Source organism: Cyprinus carpio, chromosome B25, assembly GCF_018340385.1.
Source record: "Cyprinus carpio isolate SPL01 chromosome B25, ASM1834038v1, whole genome shotgun sequence".
NCBI classification, from domain to species: Eukaryota; Metazoa; Chordata; class Actinopteri; order Cypriniformes; family Cyprinidae; genus Cyprinus; species Cyprinus carpio.
In genome coordinates, this window is record NC_056621.1 from 7,453,305 (window position 1) to 7,476,191 (window position 22,887).

At 35.0% G+C, this 22,887-nt stretch overlaps 1 protein-coding gene across 1 annotated transcript; it reads right to left on the bottom strand.

The window, feature by feature from the left end:
- Window positions 1-8,158: 8,158 nt before the first annotated feature.
- Window positions 8,159-19,173, bottom strand: rhcgb (Rh family, C glycoprotein b). Its single transcript, XM_042753220.1, has 11 exons — window positions 18,591-19,173; window positions 13,504-13,696; window positions 13,200-13,350; window positions 12,555-12,702; window positions 12,209-12,375; window positions 11,814-11,951; window positions 11,515-11,651; window positions 10,335-10,459; window positions 9,941-10,014; window positions 9,772-9,848; window positions 8,159-9,039 (listed from the first exon to the last, which is right to left on the bottom strand). The coding sequence occupies exons 1-11, from the start codon at window positions 18,811-18,813 to the stop codon at window positions 9,009-9,011; spliced, it is 1,464 nt and encodes a 487-aa protein (XP_042609154.1). The 5' UTR covers window positions 18,814-19,173; the 3' UTR covers window positions 8,159-9,008.
- Between the last annotated feature and the right edge of the window lie 3,714 nt (window positions 19,174-22,887).

Sequence of the window (22,887 nt, forward strand, 5' to 3'; positions counted from 1 at the left end):
TAAATTTAATCATGGCACTTCATGATGATTGCTTAAGTAATATTATAAGTCATCATAATAGTATTTGCCTTAGAATTTTATATTACAAAGCAATAATGAGTGTGTTAAAGACACTTGTGCACATGCATGCTCTCTAAAAAATGGCAGAAAGTCACAAAATAACAACTTTTAATAAATGTTTCAATGATCAGATTTGATTATTATTTTGCCCAGTATTTTTTGTGTGTATTTTTATATAACATTTTTCATTTTTAGTGTTTGAATGTTTTACAATTATGTAATATTACATATTGCCTAATATTTTTCTAATTATGTTGCATTTAAATTTGACATAATTCAAATATATGCAAAAAAAAAGTTATAATGAAGTTATAATGTTAGACAGATGATAAATTCTAATAATAAAATATTTCAAGTGTTAAATACAAACTTAGCTTATTTTGTATTTGGTATTTTGATATCAAGATACATTTAAATACATTGTAAATACATTTTAACGTTATTTTTAAATAAATATTTAATACATTATTATTATTATTATTTGTGTAAGTGTTTTGATATTACAATAATTTAAAAACATTTTAACTATTTTTAAATTAGTATTTATTATTATTACTAAAGTATTATTAGAGTTTGGATATTAATAAATAAAAAAACATTTAAATATCATTACATTTAAGTTTTTGATATCAAGATCATTTTAAAAACATCTGAACATTTTTAAAGTGTATTTTTAAATTATTAGTAAATGATTATTAGAGTGTTTTGATATTAAGCATTTTTAAACAATGAACCACTGTTTTTTAAAAGAATATTTATAAATCATTATTGTGTTTTGATATTATGATGCTTTTTAAAAACATAATTTTAAAATTAGTATTTATTATAATTATTATTTAATTATCTGAGTTTTGATATTAATAAATGCAAAAAAAAAGCATTTTAACATTATTTCTTAAATTAATATCGCTATTATCACTATTACATTTAATTGTTTTGATATTTAGATCATTTCAAAAACATTAACATTTTTAAAGTGTACTATTATTTTTATTGTCACATTTACCTGAGAATTTCAATATCAAGATTTTTTATAAACAATGTAACATGGTTTTTAAATAAATATTCATAAATGATTATGATTGCCTTATTTTTATCTTCCCTATTAGTTGTTCAGAACTACCATAAGACCATTTGCCTTCAGCTTGGTTGATTATCCATTAAAAATCCACTAATAACTTTATGAACAAGTAAATATTAAATGCAATACTGAACACTGCACACATTACAAATACAATATATGATAAAGCTCCTCTATTAATGTAATATATTGAAACAAAGTGGCTCCTTCTACTAAACCATTAACACTTTGGTTTGCTTTCAGAAAAGCCTCGGTTCAGCAGAGGAGGAGACTTCCCACATATATTACAGACGCAATGCCCAGGCTGATGCCCTCAAATGGATGTCTGTGTAATGCAGTCTCACAAAGCATGATGGGAAATGTGGCATCCACACCATCTTCAGGTCAGACAATGCACCATGCTCTCAGACAGGTGCCTCTGGTCTGAATGGGACGGGCCGAGTGTGCAGCCTCACGTCAATCAAACGCTAACAGAGACGTCTCACACATCTGCAGTGGCATCCTCCCTCCTCATTCATTCAGCCTCCGTCCTGTGAAAGAGGCTCTTTGTCACAGAGCACCATTCAAACGCCAACCAGGTCTAAAGAGAGGCCAGGGATTCCAGCGCTGACCTGAAAGCCACGGCTCCTCCTCCAGGGTGAAGGAACAGCGCGAGGAACGCAGGAGAAGGATGGAGTGGATTGGATTAGTGCTAATCTCTTGTTCCTCACTGTGGTGTGCTGACAGGGGCACTTACCGTCCCTTTGAGTCACCAGATACCTGGAGTGTGCGAGGCGCACAGCCGGTGACGGGGAGTGTCAGGAACAGGATCAGGAGGAGGACATTGAACAAATAAATAAAGAAATCACCTCCAGCTTATGGAATCAGTGGCATCCAACACCTTCACGCTTAATAATGAACAATCCAGCTTCTATAGGAACGTCTAAACTGTCAAAAGATGAAATGATATTCAGCTTACACATGGGGTCAATAGGTTTTTTTGTTTTTTGTTTTTAAAGATATTACTACTTTTATTCAGCAAGGATGCAGAAAATGAATCAAAATATAATAATATAATACCTATTTCAAATAAATGATGTTCTTTTGAACTTCATATTCATCAAAGAAACCTAAAAAAGTATCATATTAAGCAGCACAATTGTTTTCAACACTTATGATAGGAAATGTTTCTTGTGCACCAAACCAGCATATCAGAATGATCTCTGAAGCATGACATATAATAAAATAGAAAAATGTTTTAAATTGTAATATTTCACAATATGACTGTATTTTTAAGCAAATAAATGCAGACCATGGGGTTTTATGAAACTACAATTAAAAGTGTTAATAAAAAATTACAGAACTAAACTAAAATGAAATGGAAAAAATACAAAAACCGATTCAAAATATTAATAAAAACTATAGTAGTATCTCTATGACACTTAAAAAACATTGTAAGAAACGTCAAAAAACTTTCAAAAACATGAAAAAAAAAAAATATAAAATATCTACATTTTTAATGGTACACTGAGAAGAAGAAGAAGAAGAAGAAGAAATGATTTATTGAATTTACTAAATTGTTTCAAGGTAAGTGGTTGCAATCAATTTATTTTAGCTACATTTAAAATTTAGTTGACTAACTTTGAACTTTTTTTGATTAAATGTAGCTAAAATAAATTGTTTGCAACTACTTACCTTAAAAAAGGTAGTATAATTTTTTTCAGTGTAATGTATAAAATGTAAAATATATAAAAACTAAATAATAGTAAATAATATGGGCAACTGAATAGAGAAGAGACATGAACAGAGCGGTTTTGGCTTGTATAATTCTATATACAGCTCATAAAACAACTTTTGTCAAAATTATTTTGTCAATATTTACTTCAAATTTACTCAAATATGTGAAAAATGAAAGTACATTATTTCTTGACAAGCCTGTCAGTGACACAAGAGGAAACTGAGAAAGCTGATATGATTATTAATTGATCTCAAAAGGATCAGATATGGTGTTTTTAAGCATTGGTCTATTTCATCTCCCTGACCTTGTGTATAGAAGCTTTGTCCTCCTCCCAAAGGATCTAGTTTCTTCACTTTAGGTTTTCTGTTAGGAAACTTCGTAAAACAATCAAAAAGGGTCAATATTTACTTTAAATTTGCATTAATAAACTGCTGTTGCTGTCTAAATGGAAAAGGCTGACACATACTGTAAATGAATACAGAAATGAAAACTGCTCAAATTAAATTAACACTGTTTAGAACACAAACAAAGCAAAAGGCATTTAGCTGAATTTGATATTACTGGAGGTAATGCTAGTTGTGTTGATTGGATGAATGGGCAGTTAGCTGCTGATGCTTTGGATCTCAAAATACCCAAATATCGACCACTTAATCAGGATGCTCCGGTCTATCATTATCAGAAATATAGAAAACAAATCCTCAAAACAAACCCTAATCAACACTGAAGAGCTTCCTAACCCGAATCACGCTCAGAGACCAGTAAAAGCTTTTACTGCAGCTTTCCCTGAATGAGATTTACACCAACATCCCATAATACTAACAGCTTCCTCAATGAAACTAGAATACAAATGAAGGGCTCAGACTGAGGACAGTGCAAGACCAGTTTGGCACCTTTGTAAACCCCTTTATGGAGCTCAGGCTGGATTTACAGGCTGGTTTATGAGTGTAGAGCACAGAAACACTCAAAACCTCACAACCTGAGGAGTGTTATATTACACCAACAGAGAAATATTTTTTAAAAAATGTCATTTTAAGATTAAAGCTCTAAATGCACATTTAAATAATAACTATACATTTCTATGCATCACCAAAGCCACTCCAATAAGTATTTGTACACTAAAGTCATTTTTAATATAAACGGGTGTCAGAGTTATTTTTAGTGGATATATGAACTCAGTTCTTCCTCAAATTATAGAGTCAAAACTAATAAAATATACTATTTTATCATATTATCTAAATGCATATATATTAGATACTCAAAAGACCTAAAAATGATATTGCAGTTTTTTTACTATTATTTCCTATTACTATTATCAGTAATTTTACTGTAAAATAAAGTGTTTAATATACAGTATATATATATATATATATATATATATATATATATATATATATATATATATATATATATATAAAGATAAAGATAATATTTTAATATGCATTATTTTACTTAAAAGCATATTTTATAGCTTTACAATAAATTTGTAACACATTAAAACACATACATATAATATATGTATTTAAAACACACACACACACACACACAACACACACACACACACAACACATACACACACACACACACACACACACACACACACACACATATATATATATATATATATATAAAATAAATAGCAATTGGTTTTGATATTGTATTATCTGCAGTGACATTCAGAGATTCTCGTCTAGTTTGAGCGTCTAAAGCATTATGGATCGCTGTACATAATGCACACATTTAATTCCACATTATCCTTTCTAATCTGGGTAAAACATTTATTTGTAATATTCAGCGTGCTACTGAGTGGCTGTAACGGTCACGGCTAATTAGCGTCGTGGAGCTTCTCACCAAAGCCTCTCTTCTCACACACAATGTCCTAACCTTTATTTCTCACAGCTCAACATCAACCCCACCCAGAACTTTCCCACCCTTCAGCTCCACACTGGACGTCAATCAAAAGATGGGCGATCAGTCATGAGCCGTGAAAAGACCTCGTCCCACTATCCCTTCATTCCCTCCTTTAACGCCCCTTTCTTCCATTATCCCAGCGGCTCTGAATGGACGGGACATATTTTAATCTCCAGCACGCCTCTTCAAAATTCCCGCCGCAGCCACCATTGGTCGGCTTAATCACCGCCGAGGCAGACAGTGCTGGCTTTTTCCGAGGGCTATAGGATCAAACCCACCCCTCCCTTGCTCTGTGTCTTTAGGGTCACGGCCCCCCTCGGACTGGGGCCCTTTGAGCCAGACGAAAAGGATCATGTCATGAATGGAGCTTGATTTAGTTTTAACAGGGTGCTGTGTCCGTCCTCTAAGTGGTAAATGAATAAACATTAGCCGCGAAAGGCCTGCGGGGAAAGAGAATGGAGAGTGAGGCCTCTGAATGCTGAGAAGGTGGAGAAGGGGTGTGTGAGTGCAAATAGAAAGGAGGGGGTTTCCCGCTTCCCTCCGCAGGAACCCAAAGCAGTTAATTGGAACGTTTGTTTGTTCCTCGCATCCTTTGACGAGATGGGAGCGGGATCTAAGTATGTCACATGCTGACTTCCCAGAGAGGGGAAATTACAGGCTTGCGTTCACCGGTACAGACTGTTTGTTTATGGCGCACTTCTGACTAAATATTTGACTGTTTTTGAAACCATGATATAACAAAACACAAAATCAAAGAACAGGAATGATGACAAAAAGTGTTAGGAGGTGCAGTATTGAAGGGGCTAACATGCTGGATGCATGTTGGCTTTATTCCTTCAATAGCTGGTCCATTTCATATATATATACACACAGGTGCATCTCAATAAATTAGAATGTCGTGGAAAAGTTAGTTTATTTCAGTAATTCAACTCAAATTGTGAAACTTGTGTATTAAATAAATTCTATGCACACATACTGAAGTAGTGGTTTCTCATTTTCCTCTTGACAATACCCCATAGATTCTCTCTGGGGTTGAGGTCTGGTGAGTTTGCTGGCCAGTCAAGCACACGAACACCATGGTCATTTAACCAACTTTTGGTGTTTTTGGCAGTGTGGGCAGGTGCCAAATCCTGCTGGAAAATGAAATCAGCATCTTGAAAAAGCTGGTCAGCAGAAGGAAGCATGAAGTGCTCCAAAATTTCTTGGTAAATGGGTGCAGTGACTTTGGTTTTCAAAAAACACAATGGACCAACACCAGCAGATGACATTGCACCCCCAAATCATCACACTGTGGAAACTTAACACTGGACTTCAAGCAACTTGGGCTATGAGCTTCTCCATCCTTCCTCCAGACTCTAGGACCTTGGTTTCCAAATGAAATACATAACTTGCTCTCATCTGAAAAGAGGACTTTGGACCACTGGGCAACAGTCCAGTTCTTCTCCTTAGCCCAGGTCTGTGGTTCAGGAGTGGCTTAACAAGAGGAATACGACAACTGTAGCCAAATTCCTTGACACGTCTGTGTGTGGTGTCTCTTGATGCCTTGACCCCGGCCTCAGTCCATTCCTTGTGAAGTTCACTCAAATTCTTGAATCGATTTTTCTTGACAATCCTCATAAGGCTGCGGTTCTCTCGGTTGGTTGTGCATCTTTTTCTTTCACACTTTTTCCTTCCACTCAACTTTCTGTTAACATGCTTTGATACAGCACTCTGTGAACAGCCAGCTTCTTTGGCAATGAATGTTTGTGTCTTACCCTCCTTGTGAAGGGTGTCAATGATTGTCTTCTGGACAACTGTCAGATCAGCAGTCTTCCTCATGATTGTGCAGCATAGTGAACCAAACTGGGAGACCATTTTGAAGGCTCGGGAAACCTTTGCAGGTGTTTTGAGTTGATTAGCTGATTGGCATGTCACCATATTCTAATTGGTTGAGATCGTGAATTGGTGGGTTTTTGTTAAATGTGAGCCAAAATCATCACAATTAAAAGAACCAAAGACATAACCTACTTCAGTCTGTGTGCACTGAATTTATTTAATACACAAGTTTCACAATTTGAGTTGAATTACTGAAATAAATTAACTTTTCCACAAAAATTCTAATTTATTGAGATGCACCTGTATTTATATATGTATATATGTATGTATGTATGCTGTCAAACAATTAATCGCAATTAATGGCATCCAAATTAAAAGTTTTTGTTTACATAATACATGTGTCTGTACTGTGTACATTTATTATGTATATTTAAATACAAACACATGCATGTATATATTTAAGAAAAATAAGTTATGTTTATATATTAAATATATATAATCTTTAACACACATACCTCAACTTTAAATCTGAAAAATAATTAAATAAATAAAAAAATAAACACCTTTTTAAGATCCTGAGAAACAAATTCAGTCAAGTATCTTCAACGGTTTCATTTAAAAAACAAAACGACACATTTACCAAAATATAATTAAACACAAAACAAAAAACATTAATAATAATAATAATAATAATAAAATATAACAGATAAATAAATTAGTAAGAGGTCTTTTATGCTCACTAAGGCTGCTTATTTGATCAAAAATACAGTAAAAAGTGTAGTATTGTGAAATTTAAAATAGCCATTTTATAATATACAACTTAAAATATTTTAAAATGTAATTTATTCATGTTATGGTAAAGCTGAATTTTCAGCATCATTAATCCAGTCTTCATTGTCACATGATCCTTCAGAAATCATTCTGAAATATTTATTTTGCTGCTCAGCAAACTTTTATTATCATCAATTATTTCTTATTATCATCAATATTGAAAACAGTTGTACTGCTGGAAACTGCACTACATTTTTCAGGATTCTTTGCTGAATAGAAAGATCAAAAGAACAGCATTTATTTGAAACAGAAATCTTTTGTAACTTTATAAATGTCTTTACTGTCACTTTTGATCGATTTAATGCATCCTTGCAGAATAAAAGTATTAATTTCTTAAAAAAACAACAAAAAAAAAACCACCTGTACTCCTAACTGCATTCAGCTGCGGCATTCATCTACCCTTTGACCTCCAACATCCAGTTATCTGTTTAATGGGACACACATGTGGCACGATCACCTCTGACATCAACCAATCGACCTCAGACAAGCAAATGTCATGACCTTTCACCCCACCGTCAGTCTACAAACGATATAAAGATGGTCACTGGCCAAAAACAACTGGAATCCTCAAGAGGGTCCAAATGTTAAGTTTACACAGCACTCTGGTGGAAGAAAAACTAAATATCCTTTCTGTAGCACTCAATGGATGCAAACTGCAGGACTTTCTTTTTTCTCCCCAAGCTGAATGTATTTATACAAACCAGTGTGAATTGTGCAAAGAAAAAAGGAGCAAATGAAGCTAATGCAGGAATCACTTCAATTATTTAATCTGGAATTAGACAGTAGTCAAATGTTTAATATTAGTTTCTTTTCTTTTGAACAATCTTCCAGTAAAGAGAACACACAAAAGACATAACATTAAATGTGTACGATACATTATTAGAGAAAGGAAACACATCGTAGGAATATTTACATACTGATATTACACATTGTGGCTATTGTTTGGACAAATTTATGAACGCATTAAGAAAATGACAAATGTTTGATTTAGAGATGTTATGCACACATGCTGATTGACATGGACATGCGAATTATCAGGAAAAATCTATAAATAAAAGATTATAGAATTTTGCTTTAAAAAAAAAAATTAGATACGATGCGTGGATTCTCAACTACAAAAATTAAGAAACTATTTCTAATCTTATAAAACAAAATTATTCCATTACAAAGATCAAAGAATGTTTGGATGACAAATGTTTAAATGAACACCTGTAAAATTAATTTCATTAAAAATGGAGGTTCAGAGGTTTTTTGGTCACTTTTTTTATGAACATTCACAGGAAGAGTCTCTTTAATCAGGAATCATCCCATTATTTAAAAAAAAAAAAAAAGTTTATAAAAAGAAACAAATTTATCTTTTTTCCATTTTATAATTCAGAATGATCTGAATTCTGATACGCAAATACATTAAGTGAGGTATTCAAGATTTCGCATGTCAACCTGCGTGAAATAAATGTTTTCTCTGCATCATCAAATTATAGTAGATATGTGCTTCATGGAAAGGAAAAGGAAAGCCCCTCAGCTGGTCATTTTGGCAGGTAGAGAGTATTGTTAAGTTCAGGGAGAGCAGCAGGAAAGCAGATCTGATTCCGTGAGTTAACTCTGCTCCACGAAGTTTGTCTCTCTCCTGTGTGAGAAACCATGAGTTACTCTCAGCTTTCAGTTGCTCCTAAACTCAACGCGGTCATCAAGCGCCACCTTCTGGTGGAGAGAAGAAATCCCTCCAAAATGTCAAACCATAATAAATCTAAATATCTTTTTATTGCTACTATTGCTCTTCAATTACATGCTGACAGGTTTTTAAGCAGCTTTTTTCAATTTTCTTTTAAACTTCTTAAAATAATAATAATAATTATATTTATTTTTTTATTTGTTATCAAAATAACTCCTCTAGTATTTTCTATGAAGCTATATAAACACACACACACACACACAGGTATTTACATATTCATTGTTATTACTACAACATAATTACTAAATATTTTATTATGAAGATAAACTAAACTACTACAAATATTAAACCAGCACTATTTTATATACAAACTCACCATTTATTATTGTTCACTGTGCATGTTTAGTTCTGTGGCTTTTATGCATGTCTAGCATTTTCACAACTGTTATGTCTAAACATTACACATTTAGTGTACTAATGTCTTCAAGGACAAAAAGGATCCTGTTCATGTGTGTCTCATGCGCCCCCTGGTGGACGTTTTTCACCTCACAGGAGCTGCTCATTATATGATAACATATATCATTTTCATTGGACAGAGATTAAAATGTCTAGAATTCACATAAACAAGCCAATAACTGGGGAAACTTATTTTAAATGGTGGGGTCAGTGTTTTATTCCAGTACTCACATGTCTGCATTTTTGTTGGGGATCACGTGGTTGTTGTAGGCCAGGACAGGAGGAACACTTTCTTCATCCTCAGGAACCTGGTTAAAACAACATAATATTATACTATATTTTAAACCAAGTTAAACTAATTTCCTGGAAATGTTGAAAGAAAAAAAAGAAACTCTCTGACCTCCCAGTAGATCTCGTCATCAAAGCAGTTTTCATCTGCAGGATCGCCCCAGATGGGCAGCTTCAGAACCAGCCCTGTTGGTGTAACAATACAGTTATGTCAACATGATAAATGTGACATTTCCAATACAAACTGAAATTCAATACCAACGCCTTGAAATCCAATACCCCAGGCCATTCACTCCAGGTGAAGATCAGGTGTATTTGTGTGAAGCCTGAACTCATAATGCAAAAGCATTCGGAAGACTGACTAGCTAATGTCATCCTACACTGTCCAAACAACACACCTGTGCCACTACACAGCAAACAATCACAACAAAGCGCTTCAGATCCACAAGCGTTTCTGGAGAATTGTATTGTGTACTTAAACCGGATTAATATCAAAAGACTCTTACCAACAAATATGCCGCCTCCAATTCCAAAACACAAGGCCACACACAGTCCCGCTGCCTGATATCCGCCCTGGATAGTGGGTACACGTTTGTTAAAAGGCCCTGTAAAGTCAAATGTGTTTTCCAACCTGAAATGGACAATAGTAATTATTAGAGTGAGCTAAATATTATTAACACCAATTCTGAACAGTTCCCCCAAAAATGGCCTTTCAGGATATAGGCGAGTTTGTTTCTTTAGCAGAACATGTTTGTAGAAACGTAGCACTACATTACTTGCTCACCAGTGGATCCTTTGCAGTGAATGGGTGCCGTCAGAATGAACAGCTGATAAAAACATCACTATACACCACACTCCAGTCCATCAATTAACAGCTTGTGAAGAGAAATCATTGCTTCGGACTAAAATAGGTGTCCTCTATTTAGAATATTAGAATTAAAAAAATTGAAATATGCACAGATCAAGCACCATTTTGGATTATGGACCGGTATTTTGACCAGAAATGATGGTTTTAAAGCAGCTATGTGGAGGTTTTTACTTAAAAAAAATCTTTAAGATAGAGTTTTCATTTGTACATGTATGAGCCAACCATGATGTAAAAAAAAGAATGACACCTTGACTGTCCACCACGTTTGCCTCTATCAGCCTGTAGGCTCAATTGTGTGTGGAGGAGTCGGGCCCGAATTGGCGCGAAAATTCATAAAATGTGACGTCATGCGCGTTCTCGTCTACTTGGGCTTACAACCGTACGGCACGCCAGCCATTATAGTAAGCAGCGGCAATAGTGTTTTCAGATGGACTCTGTGGATGGACAGAAGCGACCAGCCTCCGGCAGCACAATTCAGACACCCACGGACACTCCTCGTAAGTTAAAAAAACAAAAAAAAAAAAAACGTATCTAGTGTGGCAAAAAGAGAGAGCGTGCGCACTGAGAACGAGCATGAGACTGGCTGCAGTTCCTCTAACGGCCACTGGTGTCAGTAACGGTTAGAAATTTCAGAACCTACGCAATGCTCCTTTAAGTAAAAACACCTCGGTGGATTTGTTTCTTACAGAGATGTGGTTTTTCACTTCACAGGACATTGGAATTTGTGGACTGTGTATGATTTGTGTTGTTTTTAGTCAGCTGTTTGGACTCTCATTCTGACGGCACCCATTCACCCATGCATTTTTCCGTTTACTAACCCTAGATCTCCATAAACAGTGTTGGTGGCAGCAGCGGCGGTGATGGCCCCCACAATTCCTCCAATGACACCTGGCATAGCGTGCAGGTTATGGATGCCACAGGTGTCCTGGATCTTCAGTTTCTCCTCCAAGAACGGCTGAGGAGTAGAGACAAATGAGTCTCAGTTTTTACTGTGACAGTGTTTTTGATCAAATGAGTGTAGTTAAATCAATAATTAAAGAAACGCAGATGGCATAAAAGGTCACAGTCTGGATGGAGAAAAATCTGGAATAACTGATCTTTTACAGGCAAGACTCACCGATAAATAAATATAGCCCATTGTGGATATGATGCCACAGAAGAAACCCACAATCAAAGAACCGTATGGCGACAGCATAAATTCAGCTGCGGTTCCTACAGCAACTCCACCTGCCAGTGTGGAATTCTGGATGTGAACCTGGACAGGAAAAAACAAACAAACACACAATACAGCATTCATTCCATTTAAATTAAAGATTCTAAATTTAGTTCAACATCACATATGCATTTCCAAACAGGTTAAATGAGAAAGACATTAACATGTGATGAAATTAACATCACAAATTAATGAAATTAACATCACAAATTATTTTATTTGATTAATTTTTTCAAGTTTTCCAGGCTTGGAAATCCAATTTTCTCAAACTCTTTTATTTGAAAATGTCAGTTGCTCACCATGTCTAGTTTCCCTGTTTTCTCAAACAGGCTGGACATAGCGACTGTAGTGAGGACGGTGGAGGCCAAGGCCAGGTATGTGTTGATGGCAGCTCTGTGCTGACCGTCTCCGTGATCAGCAATGGCAGAGTTGAAACTTGGCCAGAACATCCACAGGAAGAGGGTGCCTGCACAGGACGCCAGGGTGTAAAATGAACAATATCTGAGCCCTCAGTCAATTTTTGCATCAGTGTCAGTCTGTGTATTTGCTAAGAAAGCTTTTGCACAGAATGTCCAGCAACAGTCCAATAACAAAATATATTGCAAGCTAATTGTCCAACATTTGTAACAAGATTAATGGACTTACCAATCATGGCGAAGACATCCGAGTGGTAGACAGACCCGTTTAAATGTTTGCTCTTATCCAAATCAGGCCGATACAAAACCCATGAAATGGACAGACCATAATAAGCTCCAAAAGTGTGGATCACCATGGATCCACCGGCATCTTTGGCCTAACAGGGATTGAATCATTGAACAAAGGTTAGCATGAAGCCATTTGATGTCGTTCATCTGAACTCAAAACATGCATTTTGTGGCTTTTAAGTTCATCTATATGCAAGTGTACTGCTAATATATACAGAATAAATGCTTAACAGATGAACACTGTCAGTGAGACACTAATGTACACTACAGTTTTTCATGCATTTATGTGATCAAAAATACAGAACACTACAATCAAAAATATTTTATGAATTATAATTATCATCGTGGACACAGCTGAATTTTCAGGATCATTTCAGTGTCACATGATTCTTCAGAAAACATTGGAGTATGAAAACACATTCGTACTAATAATTATAGGTATTTTGGTGAAACAAATCAATTAAATAAATATGATTACTCAAAACAAATTGCCATTGTACTAAAACAAACTTATCTTCTGAAAAAAATAAATAAAATAATAATATATATATATATAAATACACAGGAAAACAGTGCTCGGACCCACATGGAGGACGTTCAGGATGATGTACTCTTCAACGGCGAACAGCGTGACACCAAACAGCGTCATCACCAGCAGCTGAACAGGACTGACCTTCCCCAGAACGGCTCCGTAGGCGATCAGACACCCCGCCACACAGAAATCTGCATTGATCAAGCTGAACACAGAGGAAACGCTCAAATCAACTTCGTTTCAGCCCTGAATGTGTGTTCCATTTAATTCAGTCTAATTTTTTTGTATCGTTTTTCATCTGGTTTTAACTAAAACTGTGGCCCATTTTGTTACATCTCACAAATGAGAAGTAACATACTTTTCTATACCGATCTTGATCTTTCCGTCGGTGTAGTCCAGAGAATGGAACCAGCCTTGCATCAGAAGAGCCCACTGGATGCCGAAAGCCGCAATCAGGAAGTTGAATCCCACGGCACCAAAGCTGTAACGCTTCAGGAAGGTCATGAGAAAACCAAAGCCCACGAAGATCATGACATGAACATCCTGAAAACCTGCAGAAAGATGAAAAAAATATATAGTCAATCAAAACCATAGGGAGGATTATAAGAAATCAGTCTAATAGAAAGATGTGTTGTCAAGGATGTAAACAAACAAATCTTGAAATATTGGGTTTTGAAAAGCTTTACGATGCAAAGAACCACCAAATATGATGATTCCCTTCTTACCGTAAATCAGAGGCTGCTATATTATACATATACTAATATATATTTCTACACATACTACTGTTCAAAAGTTGGGGGTCGGTAAGGTTTTTTATGTTTTCGGAAGAAGTATCTTATGTTCACCAAGGCTGATCAAAAATACAGTAAAAACACTCATCAGTTTTCAATTTGAATATATTTTAAAATGTAATGTATTTCTGTCATTACTCCAGTCTTCAGTGTCACATGATCTTTCAAAAACCATTCCAATATGCTGATTTGCCTATCAATTTTCTTGATGAATTTTTTTTTTTTTTTTATACAATGATAACTTTCAGGATTTTTCAGGATTCTAAAAAAAAAAAAAAACAACCAAAAAAAGCATTTATTTGAAATTGCAGTCTTCTATAACATTATAGTGGTCTTTATAGCAAGTTGCGATAAATTTAAAGTGCCTTTTCTGTCAAATAAAAAAAACTGACTCCAAACTGAATAGTAGTTCTGAATAGCACTTCACATCCATTTTTAGAAAGCAGAATAAATATTAACCAAATTTTGTGAACGTAATTTTTTTGTAAATGTGACTTATGGTGCTTTTTTGGCACAGCACGTCTCGTCTCGGCTCTGTTTGCGTTTCCACTGTAGTTTAGTGCCGCTTTAGAGTGGGCCTCTACTGCCACGACTCGTGAAAAACGTTTTCATTCCGTGTCACCTGAGCGGCAACCTCCTGTGAAACCAACAAGGAAGTGACTAAAACTGTAATTCATCGACCGGCCGCTAGAGGCTGGCTCCAAAAGGGAGTCAGTCCCATAGACTCCCCATGTTAAAATGCCCAACATTACAGCAGAAAAAAAAACGTTTACAGACTGGTTCAAAATATTTTTTTGGTCTATATAGCTAATTTTGCCCTTCATGACAGCTGTGAGGGGGTGAATCTTTTTTATAACTCATCAATTTAAATTATATTAAGCCTTAAAGTTCTGCATAATTAAGGGCGTGGCCATTTGAGTGACAGGTGGACTGCTGCTGCTGACACCGCTGTTGAGCTAGGTGGGCGTGGCTTCAGCAACCAACTCCCGCCTTTTTGTCCATTTTCGATTATCCTGGAGTGACACACAGTGACCTGCTGCCAAGATGATGACGGCCCGTTCCGCCCACTTTGTGCTTCAAATACGTTCTTCAGAATTCTGCAGGTGACGTCACGGAAACTACGTCCATGTTTTTATACAGTCTATGGTGTCGCCCCATCAAGCTCTCCCTGGATCCGCTCCTCTGTGATCAACGAGGGGAAAGTCTGTACTTCCTCAACAGACAACGAAAAAAGGTGTAAAAATGTGTTCTTGTTCAAAACAGTTGTGATTGATCCTTCGCTGGCTGTGCTGATTTAAATCTAGAGGTTCTGTTGTGTTCGAGTCACAAGTTTAGTGACACAGGTAGTGAAGATTCTCTCCGGCCAATCAGTGATCAGCAGAGTTTACACGTCACGTTTTGGTAACAGTACGGTTCACTTGGAACCTCAACCGAGGTGGTATAAAAAAAGTACCAGGTACTGTACCCAGTGGAAAACCCCCCAAAAGTGAACCGTACAGAACCGTACCGTGCCATACCATGCAGTGGAAAAGCACCATTACATATTTTATTAATATATTAAGTGCAAATTTTAACTTTGACGGCCCTAAAAATACCTAACTTTTTTTAGTTCTCACATTTTTCACAGACACCTTAGCATTCCCTTGCAGGACCCAGACCTCATTTTTTAAACCGATGCTTTAGACAAGAGGATGACAATACAATCTGAAATAAAAGAATGACTCTGAATGTACATTTACAACCAATATCCAGTTGCATCTCCATGACTAAGTACAAAAGTGTGTTTGACCTAGTCACAAACTGTAATCTGAGCCTTTTGGTGGCATAACTGAGGTCAAAGGAGCAGTGAATTCGAGAAAAAAAACAAACAAACAAACAAAAAAAGAAACCTACCTAGCAGAGCTGAAAAGCAACCACACATCAGATTCCCAGAACTGGACAGGGTTGGGCTGGTTATTGTGAAGATGTTCTAGGTTTTCTTCCATTGTAGAAATGCACAACAGCAACACAAGGACATCTAGGTGCTGATGGCACCACAAAACTAATGACAACAGACGAAGCTGTGCTTTCTGAACAAGCCCTTATTTGCACAGAGAAACAGAGCCGACTGGCCCTTTTTAGCATGAAAGCTCTTCCAGAAACTGACTGCACTTTGTCATCCTTTCGATCCGGTCTGGCATGATGCTTCACCTTGAAATGCTTTTCAACCGAAGATGCAGGAGCTACAAAACTCGAGGTCAAAAACCAATGAAATCTCGCACTGTAACAACTGCCTGGATCAGTTACAAGACTTATTAAGTTGCCTGGACTGTATTTATACACAACGAACATTTTCTGTGGCAAGTAACTCGAGTTAATTTGGACATAGCAGGTGCGATATATTTGTTTTCAGGCACATTAATAAATCATTACATTTATATAGCGCTTTTCTAGGCACTTTACATTGTGTGTGTGTGTGTGTGTTTGGGGGGGGGGGGGGGGGTCTCCTCATCCACTACCAGTTTTTGTGTTTTTAAAGTGGTATCAAATCTCACATTGCAAACAAACACTGTTATTGACTTATATAAAGCATATCATTCTTCACTCTTGTGTTTAAGCTGAGCTCCTTGAGTCTGGTCTACAAGTGAACTGCAGGAAGATGAACTCCTCCAGGAGACTTCTGCAGCCATAGTCCCAGCTCAAGCATGAAAAAACGCATTCAGTGACAATAGACAATAGATAGGTTGTGTCCGTGTTCATACACCACATGGCATCCAACACTTGCAACGTCGATAGTTGTATAACAAAGGATCGTCTGAGCAGAAGACTGAAGATCTACAGTATACATGACTGAAGAATTCAACCACACCTTCGAAGATTCAAAAGATGACCATGGATACTGATCTTTACATGAGCAAAGAGTAAATAAACCCCCTACCTCCCCCTGTGCCACCTGTCACAAAAGAACATTTGTGGTACAATGACAGTCCCATGTGCATAAGGAGGTATACAGGTTCTCAAGTGTATGAGAGCAGGAGGAAAGCTCACAGATGTAGCAAAGTGATAAACCCCGCTGTCAGTTTAACGCGTTAACTTAATTAGTTATGAAAAAAATAACATGATTGAAATATTTTAATGCAGTTAACGCACTGGCCCCGCCCCAGACCTGTACATCATCTTACATTTCATATAGGTGACTGTTGACAAATATGATGCAGGGCAATAATTTCATAAATGCAGTTAAATTCAAGATATTGGGGCAAAATTGCTCCTGTATGAATTTTTGTCTCCTTTATATCACATGATAAGCGATATCACACGAGTAGCGAGAGCAATATCACACGAGTGCTGTTTGCCCCAGTATTAGAAGTTAATATTTTGATATTTTAAACACAATATTGTCTGTTTTTCCTAAGTTTTGCCAACAAAACATAGTTTCCATAGTTTTTATTAGGCTGTTGTAGCCTAAACATTTGTGTGTAATAAATTTAGTTGAATCAAATAAAATATTTATTTCTAAAGCTATTATTTGTAATGTCTACTTAATACTTTCTCATTTAACACAAACTAGCATTAAATAATCTTTTGGGGGTATTTTCACAGCCAAATGTAATTTGCAATTAATTAATCAACACATCATGTAATTAATTAGATTTAAAAAAAATGTAATCGACTGACAGTCTTAATATTAATTAATCGTAATATAACATTAATGAATATTGATTAATCAAGATGAATCACATCCAAAATAAAAGTTTGTTTACATAATGTGTGTGTAATGTGTGTATTTATTATTGTTTATATATAAATACACACACACGTATGTATATATTTAAGAAAACTACGTTAAGTTTATACATTTAAAATATTTATATATAATATAAATTATATGAATATAAATATATGCATGGAAAATTTTCAAATTATATACTGTATGTGTGTGTATTTATATATGCATAATAAACACACATTATGTAAACAAAAACATATTTTTTAGATGCAATTATGTATGTGTTATTGATATATATCGTTTACACACACATATATATATATATATAGATATATATATATATATATATATATATATATATATATATATACACATATATACATATATATACATATATATATTTAATCACGATTATTCGTTTAACAGCACTATATATTTACATTTTATATATTATATAAATTGTATATTTTAAAAACATTTTATATTTTCTAGAACACTTGAATAATTATAAAATTATAAAAAGATAGACAAACAGACACATATGTAACAATAATAATTTATAATTATATAAAAATAATTACACAGACATACACATTTTAAATTTCATAAATATTTTTTGCATATTTTATATACACAATATAAAACGTTTAATATTTAAAATAATAAAAATATATTTTAACATCAATGTAAATAATTACTGATGTAAATGACGTGAATATTAATACGCTATACTTTAATAAAAATAATAACTTATGTAAATAATGTTTCATAAAACATGTAAATATTAATAATAAAATAATAATTTATTAATTATAATACAAATATTAATACGTATTAATAATAAATCTAACAGACACTAATGAGATAATAATATTACAAATATCTACATGAACACAACATTTAATAGACACTAATTAAAATGAGTAAACAGAATTGTGCACCTACTTGGATATCTGAAGTAGAAGTCATTCTCGATATCACTCGTTATGTTCTTCTCCTTTCTGTAATCAACCCAGTGAGTATCTGACTCCTCATTATAGCGCACAAATACCCCAAAAAGAACGATCATAGACAGCTGCCAGACGAAGCAGACTGCAGGTAACCTCCACCTGATGTTAGTATTCTTCTGCCGGTTGCACACGTCGCTGAAGCCCATGCAGTTGCCCATGTCTGCAGACTCAGAGCAGTCTGTGCTGCTGCTGTTAACAGATGTCTCACTTTTAAACGCAGCGGGAGCGCGGAGGTGTGTCCGCGTCTCCAGTCCTCGCGCCCTCTCTCAGAAAACAGAAAACATTTGCGAGAAATGTCTAAGGATTACTGATTGCTACAAGATACGCCACATGTTGCTCATTAATGGCGCTGATTTTAAAGCACCCGAGTGTTGTTGTCGAAATATTCGGAGTCACTTCAGTTCTAATATGAGTATTCAGGTATTTCAGGTTAAAGTTTTTCATTTAGTGTAAATCTGTTCAGTCAAAACTGCGTTTTTCAGCCATTGCAATTTGGATCACGCCATTCGCCGCCAAGATGTCATAATTTACGCGGGAAATTGTTTAGTTGTGTTCTAAATGAAAAGCTAGCATACTACTTCCTGATTTATTTTATTCAGTACTTAAATATATATATATATATATGCAATTATATTGAAGAGACATAAATACTCTGTTTTTGTTTTGTTTTGGTTTGTGTTTTAACAACCAATCACCCTTTTTTTATTGGATTTGGGAAAGATCAGTTTTTCAAGCCACTCAAAATTTAATTTGGTGCCAAACTAGCTATATAATATAATATATTTCATATAGATATTTAAACACATCTATCAAATAAACTAAAAAAATTGCCCATACAAAAAAAAAAAAAAAAAAAAAAAAAATTGGAAAATGTAGTTTTTATGGGTCTCTGCTGGATCTGGGTCAGGAGGAGCCAGGCATGTACTGGCCATAGGGAGATTTAATGGGTTTGTTGTTGTTGTTTGATTGGAGGAGGCAGGCGTGTTCTGGCCATAGTGAGCGTAGTGTGGGTTGCTCTGTCCATATGGAGTGTGGTGGGGATCTCCCCCTCCCCTATATAGGGTGCTGTGTTTAAACTGGTTTTATAATTGGATTTTTGCTTTTGTTAAATTATTTTTAATAATGGGATGTGTAAATTCACTTTCATATATGTGGGCTGGAATCCAGGGCAAATTTTTATTAATTGGGAGGAGCTTATTTATTTGTATTAATTAATTTATTTATTATTTTTTTATTTTTATCAATTAATTTATTTATTGCATTATGTGCATGTTATGCTTATTAACCGTTCTCTTTCTCCAGGCTCTGACTCCGTGAACATGTTGGACGTCAGTGGGCTGAACTGGTTACTCATTGATCTGACAGAATATGCGCTTGTATTCATGAATGAGACCATTAATTTTCACTGTTTCCCCTTGTTATTAATTGTGTTTTCTGTGTTTTTTGTTTTTTTTGATGTGTTGTTGTTGAGTATTTGATTATTTTTAGACAAGGGACACATCCTGCTTAAACTGGCCATTTCTTGTCTCCAATGACTATTTGACATTGACCCAAGTGGCACACTTAATGTGTACTTATGGGCTTGCATGGTATGGACCTGTAGGAGGATGGAAAAGGCTTCATGGGTGTCTATGACAGAGGTTATAGCTCAAATCTGAACTGCTTCTGGGAATTTCTGCAGCCAAACCTGCCTAGAGATTGACACAAATGTCCCCTGTTAGATCCAGACAGTTTAATTTGAAGCTTTTGCTGGAGGGTTTAAACCTCCACCAGTTTTGAGTACAGCATCTGGTGGTGTATTTACATGTGTAACCTAAACTTTAATCAACGTATCAACTGTGGATCTGCGGGTTCTGCACTGGCTGAACAATTGTTGCTATATGTTTATGGCTTTATACTTGAGCAAGTTTCTTTATTTTTTTTGCTTCATGTATACACAGAAATCATTATTCGTTTTCCCTTGTTGTTGAATGCGGTGAGTGAAATCTGACATGGTGAACACTGAAGTCCCGTGGGTCACTACATTGTGAGGAGAGGGGCTCGTTCTGCTTAAGCAAACTCTTTGCTCTCTCCGTTGAGAATTTGCATGAATGTTAAGTGATCCTTAGCAATCTGTACGTCTCCTCTGACTCTGTGTTTAATAATATAATAAACCTCTCTCTATATATAATACATAATTTTCAAATTTGTAAACAATTTAAAATTTGTTTAAATAACATTTAGATAAATAATTGTGTATATGTAAATTAAATAAATCAATTTAACAAAAGAATTAAATAATGGTTAAATTAATTTATTTAATATATCTATTTTTTCTATTTACTACATTTTTTAACACCCCATTAATATATGGTTCTTTAAAAAAAAAATGATTTGTTTCAGTTATATGATGCATTGCACCATTTTAAATTGCACACAAAAAGAGTATTAATACCCTTACGAAAATTAACCATGGTTTTACTATGAAAAACAAAATATGGTTAAACCATGGTAACCACAAATTAATTATAGTTTTGCTACACTAACCCTGGCATTTGTAGTAAAACTGTTTGTTATACAACTGGTCAGCAGCCAAAAACATGGCTACTGCTCTTTTACTATAATACTTTTTGTAATGGTTACGCTCTGGGTAATTTTATTTAACTCAACTATTACTTAAAAATGAATATATTCTTGCTTAAAATGAACCCGAAGTTTGTTGGAAATGAACATTGATTAATAAGCTGAATAAACAATACATTAATTATAAACCTTTTTTTAATGGCTTATTAAAAAATGTTTACCTTTTGATTGCTGATGTCTAATATGAGACTCACAACAGATTCACAACCTATTTTGGGTTCATTTTAAGTCACCCACATAGTAATTTTGGCAGTTTGTCCATATTTCACCCAGCATTTTTTTAGAGGGGCCACCGGGCCCTTACTTGCAGCTTGAATGTTTAGTCATCACTGCCCAAACGATTGGCATCGGGTCAAGATTTGGTCGAGTCAAAACTCAAAGCAACTAGCAGAATCAGTTCAAGTTAAAAGACAAATGTATCATCTAGACACCCTCAGGAGTGTTTGTGGATGCCAGATAAAAGAGTGCACACACAAGATGCACAGCAGGGCTCATGTTGTGGTGCGAAACAGATGACACAGGTCTCCTCAGACCGGTTTAGTGTTAGTTACAGCAAGCATCACCTGGAATTAATAGGTATTGGAGGCCTCAGAGAGCGTTTAAACGACGCCAGGATGGTTTTATGTTGTCAGGGTTGGCTTCTCTCAGGCCTGGGAGGGATTTTTGAGCTGTACACAGGACAGTCACGGTACAAAGGCAAGGCTCAGTAAGCTGAGTTTTGATTTTGAGTTTAATGCTGAAGAACTATAATGAGTCCGAGGGAGGATTCATTTCGTTCAGCATTAAACTAGCTTCTTTTTCAGGCTTCTTTTGTAGTGAAGAAATGTACGATCAAGAACTGGATCTCAGACTAACAAGTGTCCACTTACCTGGCGTCTTTATGAAATGCTGCAAATATACACAGTTTAGACATCAGGCTGTTTGTGTGGGATGGAACATTTTGTAATGGAACCGTGATATTATCAGAAATCATGTTTATAGCTTATTAGTCCTGAGACACAGCAAATAGATTCACTTAGACGTAATTTAACAGTTCAATCATGTAGCCTATTGAATAACTGGGTTTCAACGGTATGAAACATAATTTAATTAGTAATCAACATTAACGTTGCCTACTAAATATGTTTGTTATTGCGTATTTTATTCCCAAAATCAAGTGATCTTTTTTCCCAATGTGACATTTTAATCTCGTTTCACCCTCACAGACCACTAGAGGGCGCTATTAGAGAAGGACTCAATAAAAGCACACATCTTTCACTTTTTGACTCTTTATTTGTATCTGACTGTCAAATGTCAATACATTGTTTACACAATAATGAACTAAAAAACAAAAATAAATAAATATTTTTATTGCCAAAAAACGGGATGTCTGTTAGTGGATTAAACATTAAAAAGTGAGAAGGTCGTGTGACAGCACAACTGTTTTAAACATTTTTTTGTGTTGTTGTAGTGCCATACTTATAAAAAAAACTGTAGATATTTTTAATGTGTTTTTTTTTTTTTTTTTTTTTTTATTTTTGTTTTATTTTTTTATTTTTTTTACCACAAGGCATATACATATATATAAAAATGTTATCGTTAGTTATTTTTTACACCACAAGGCATATACA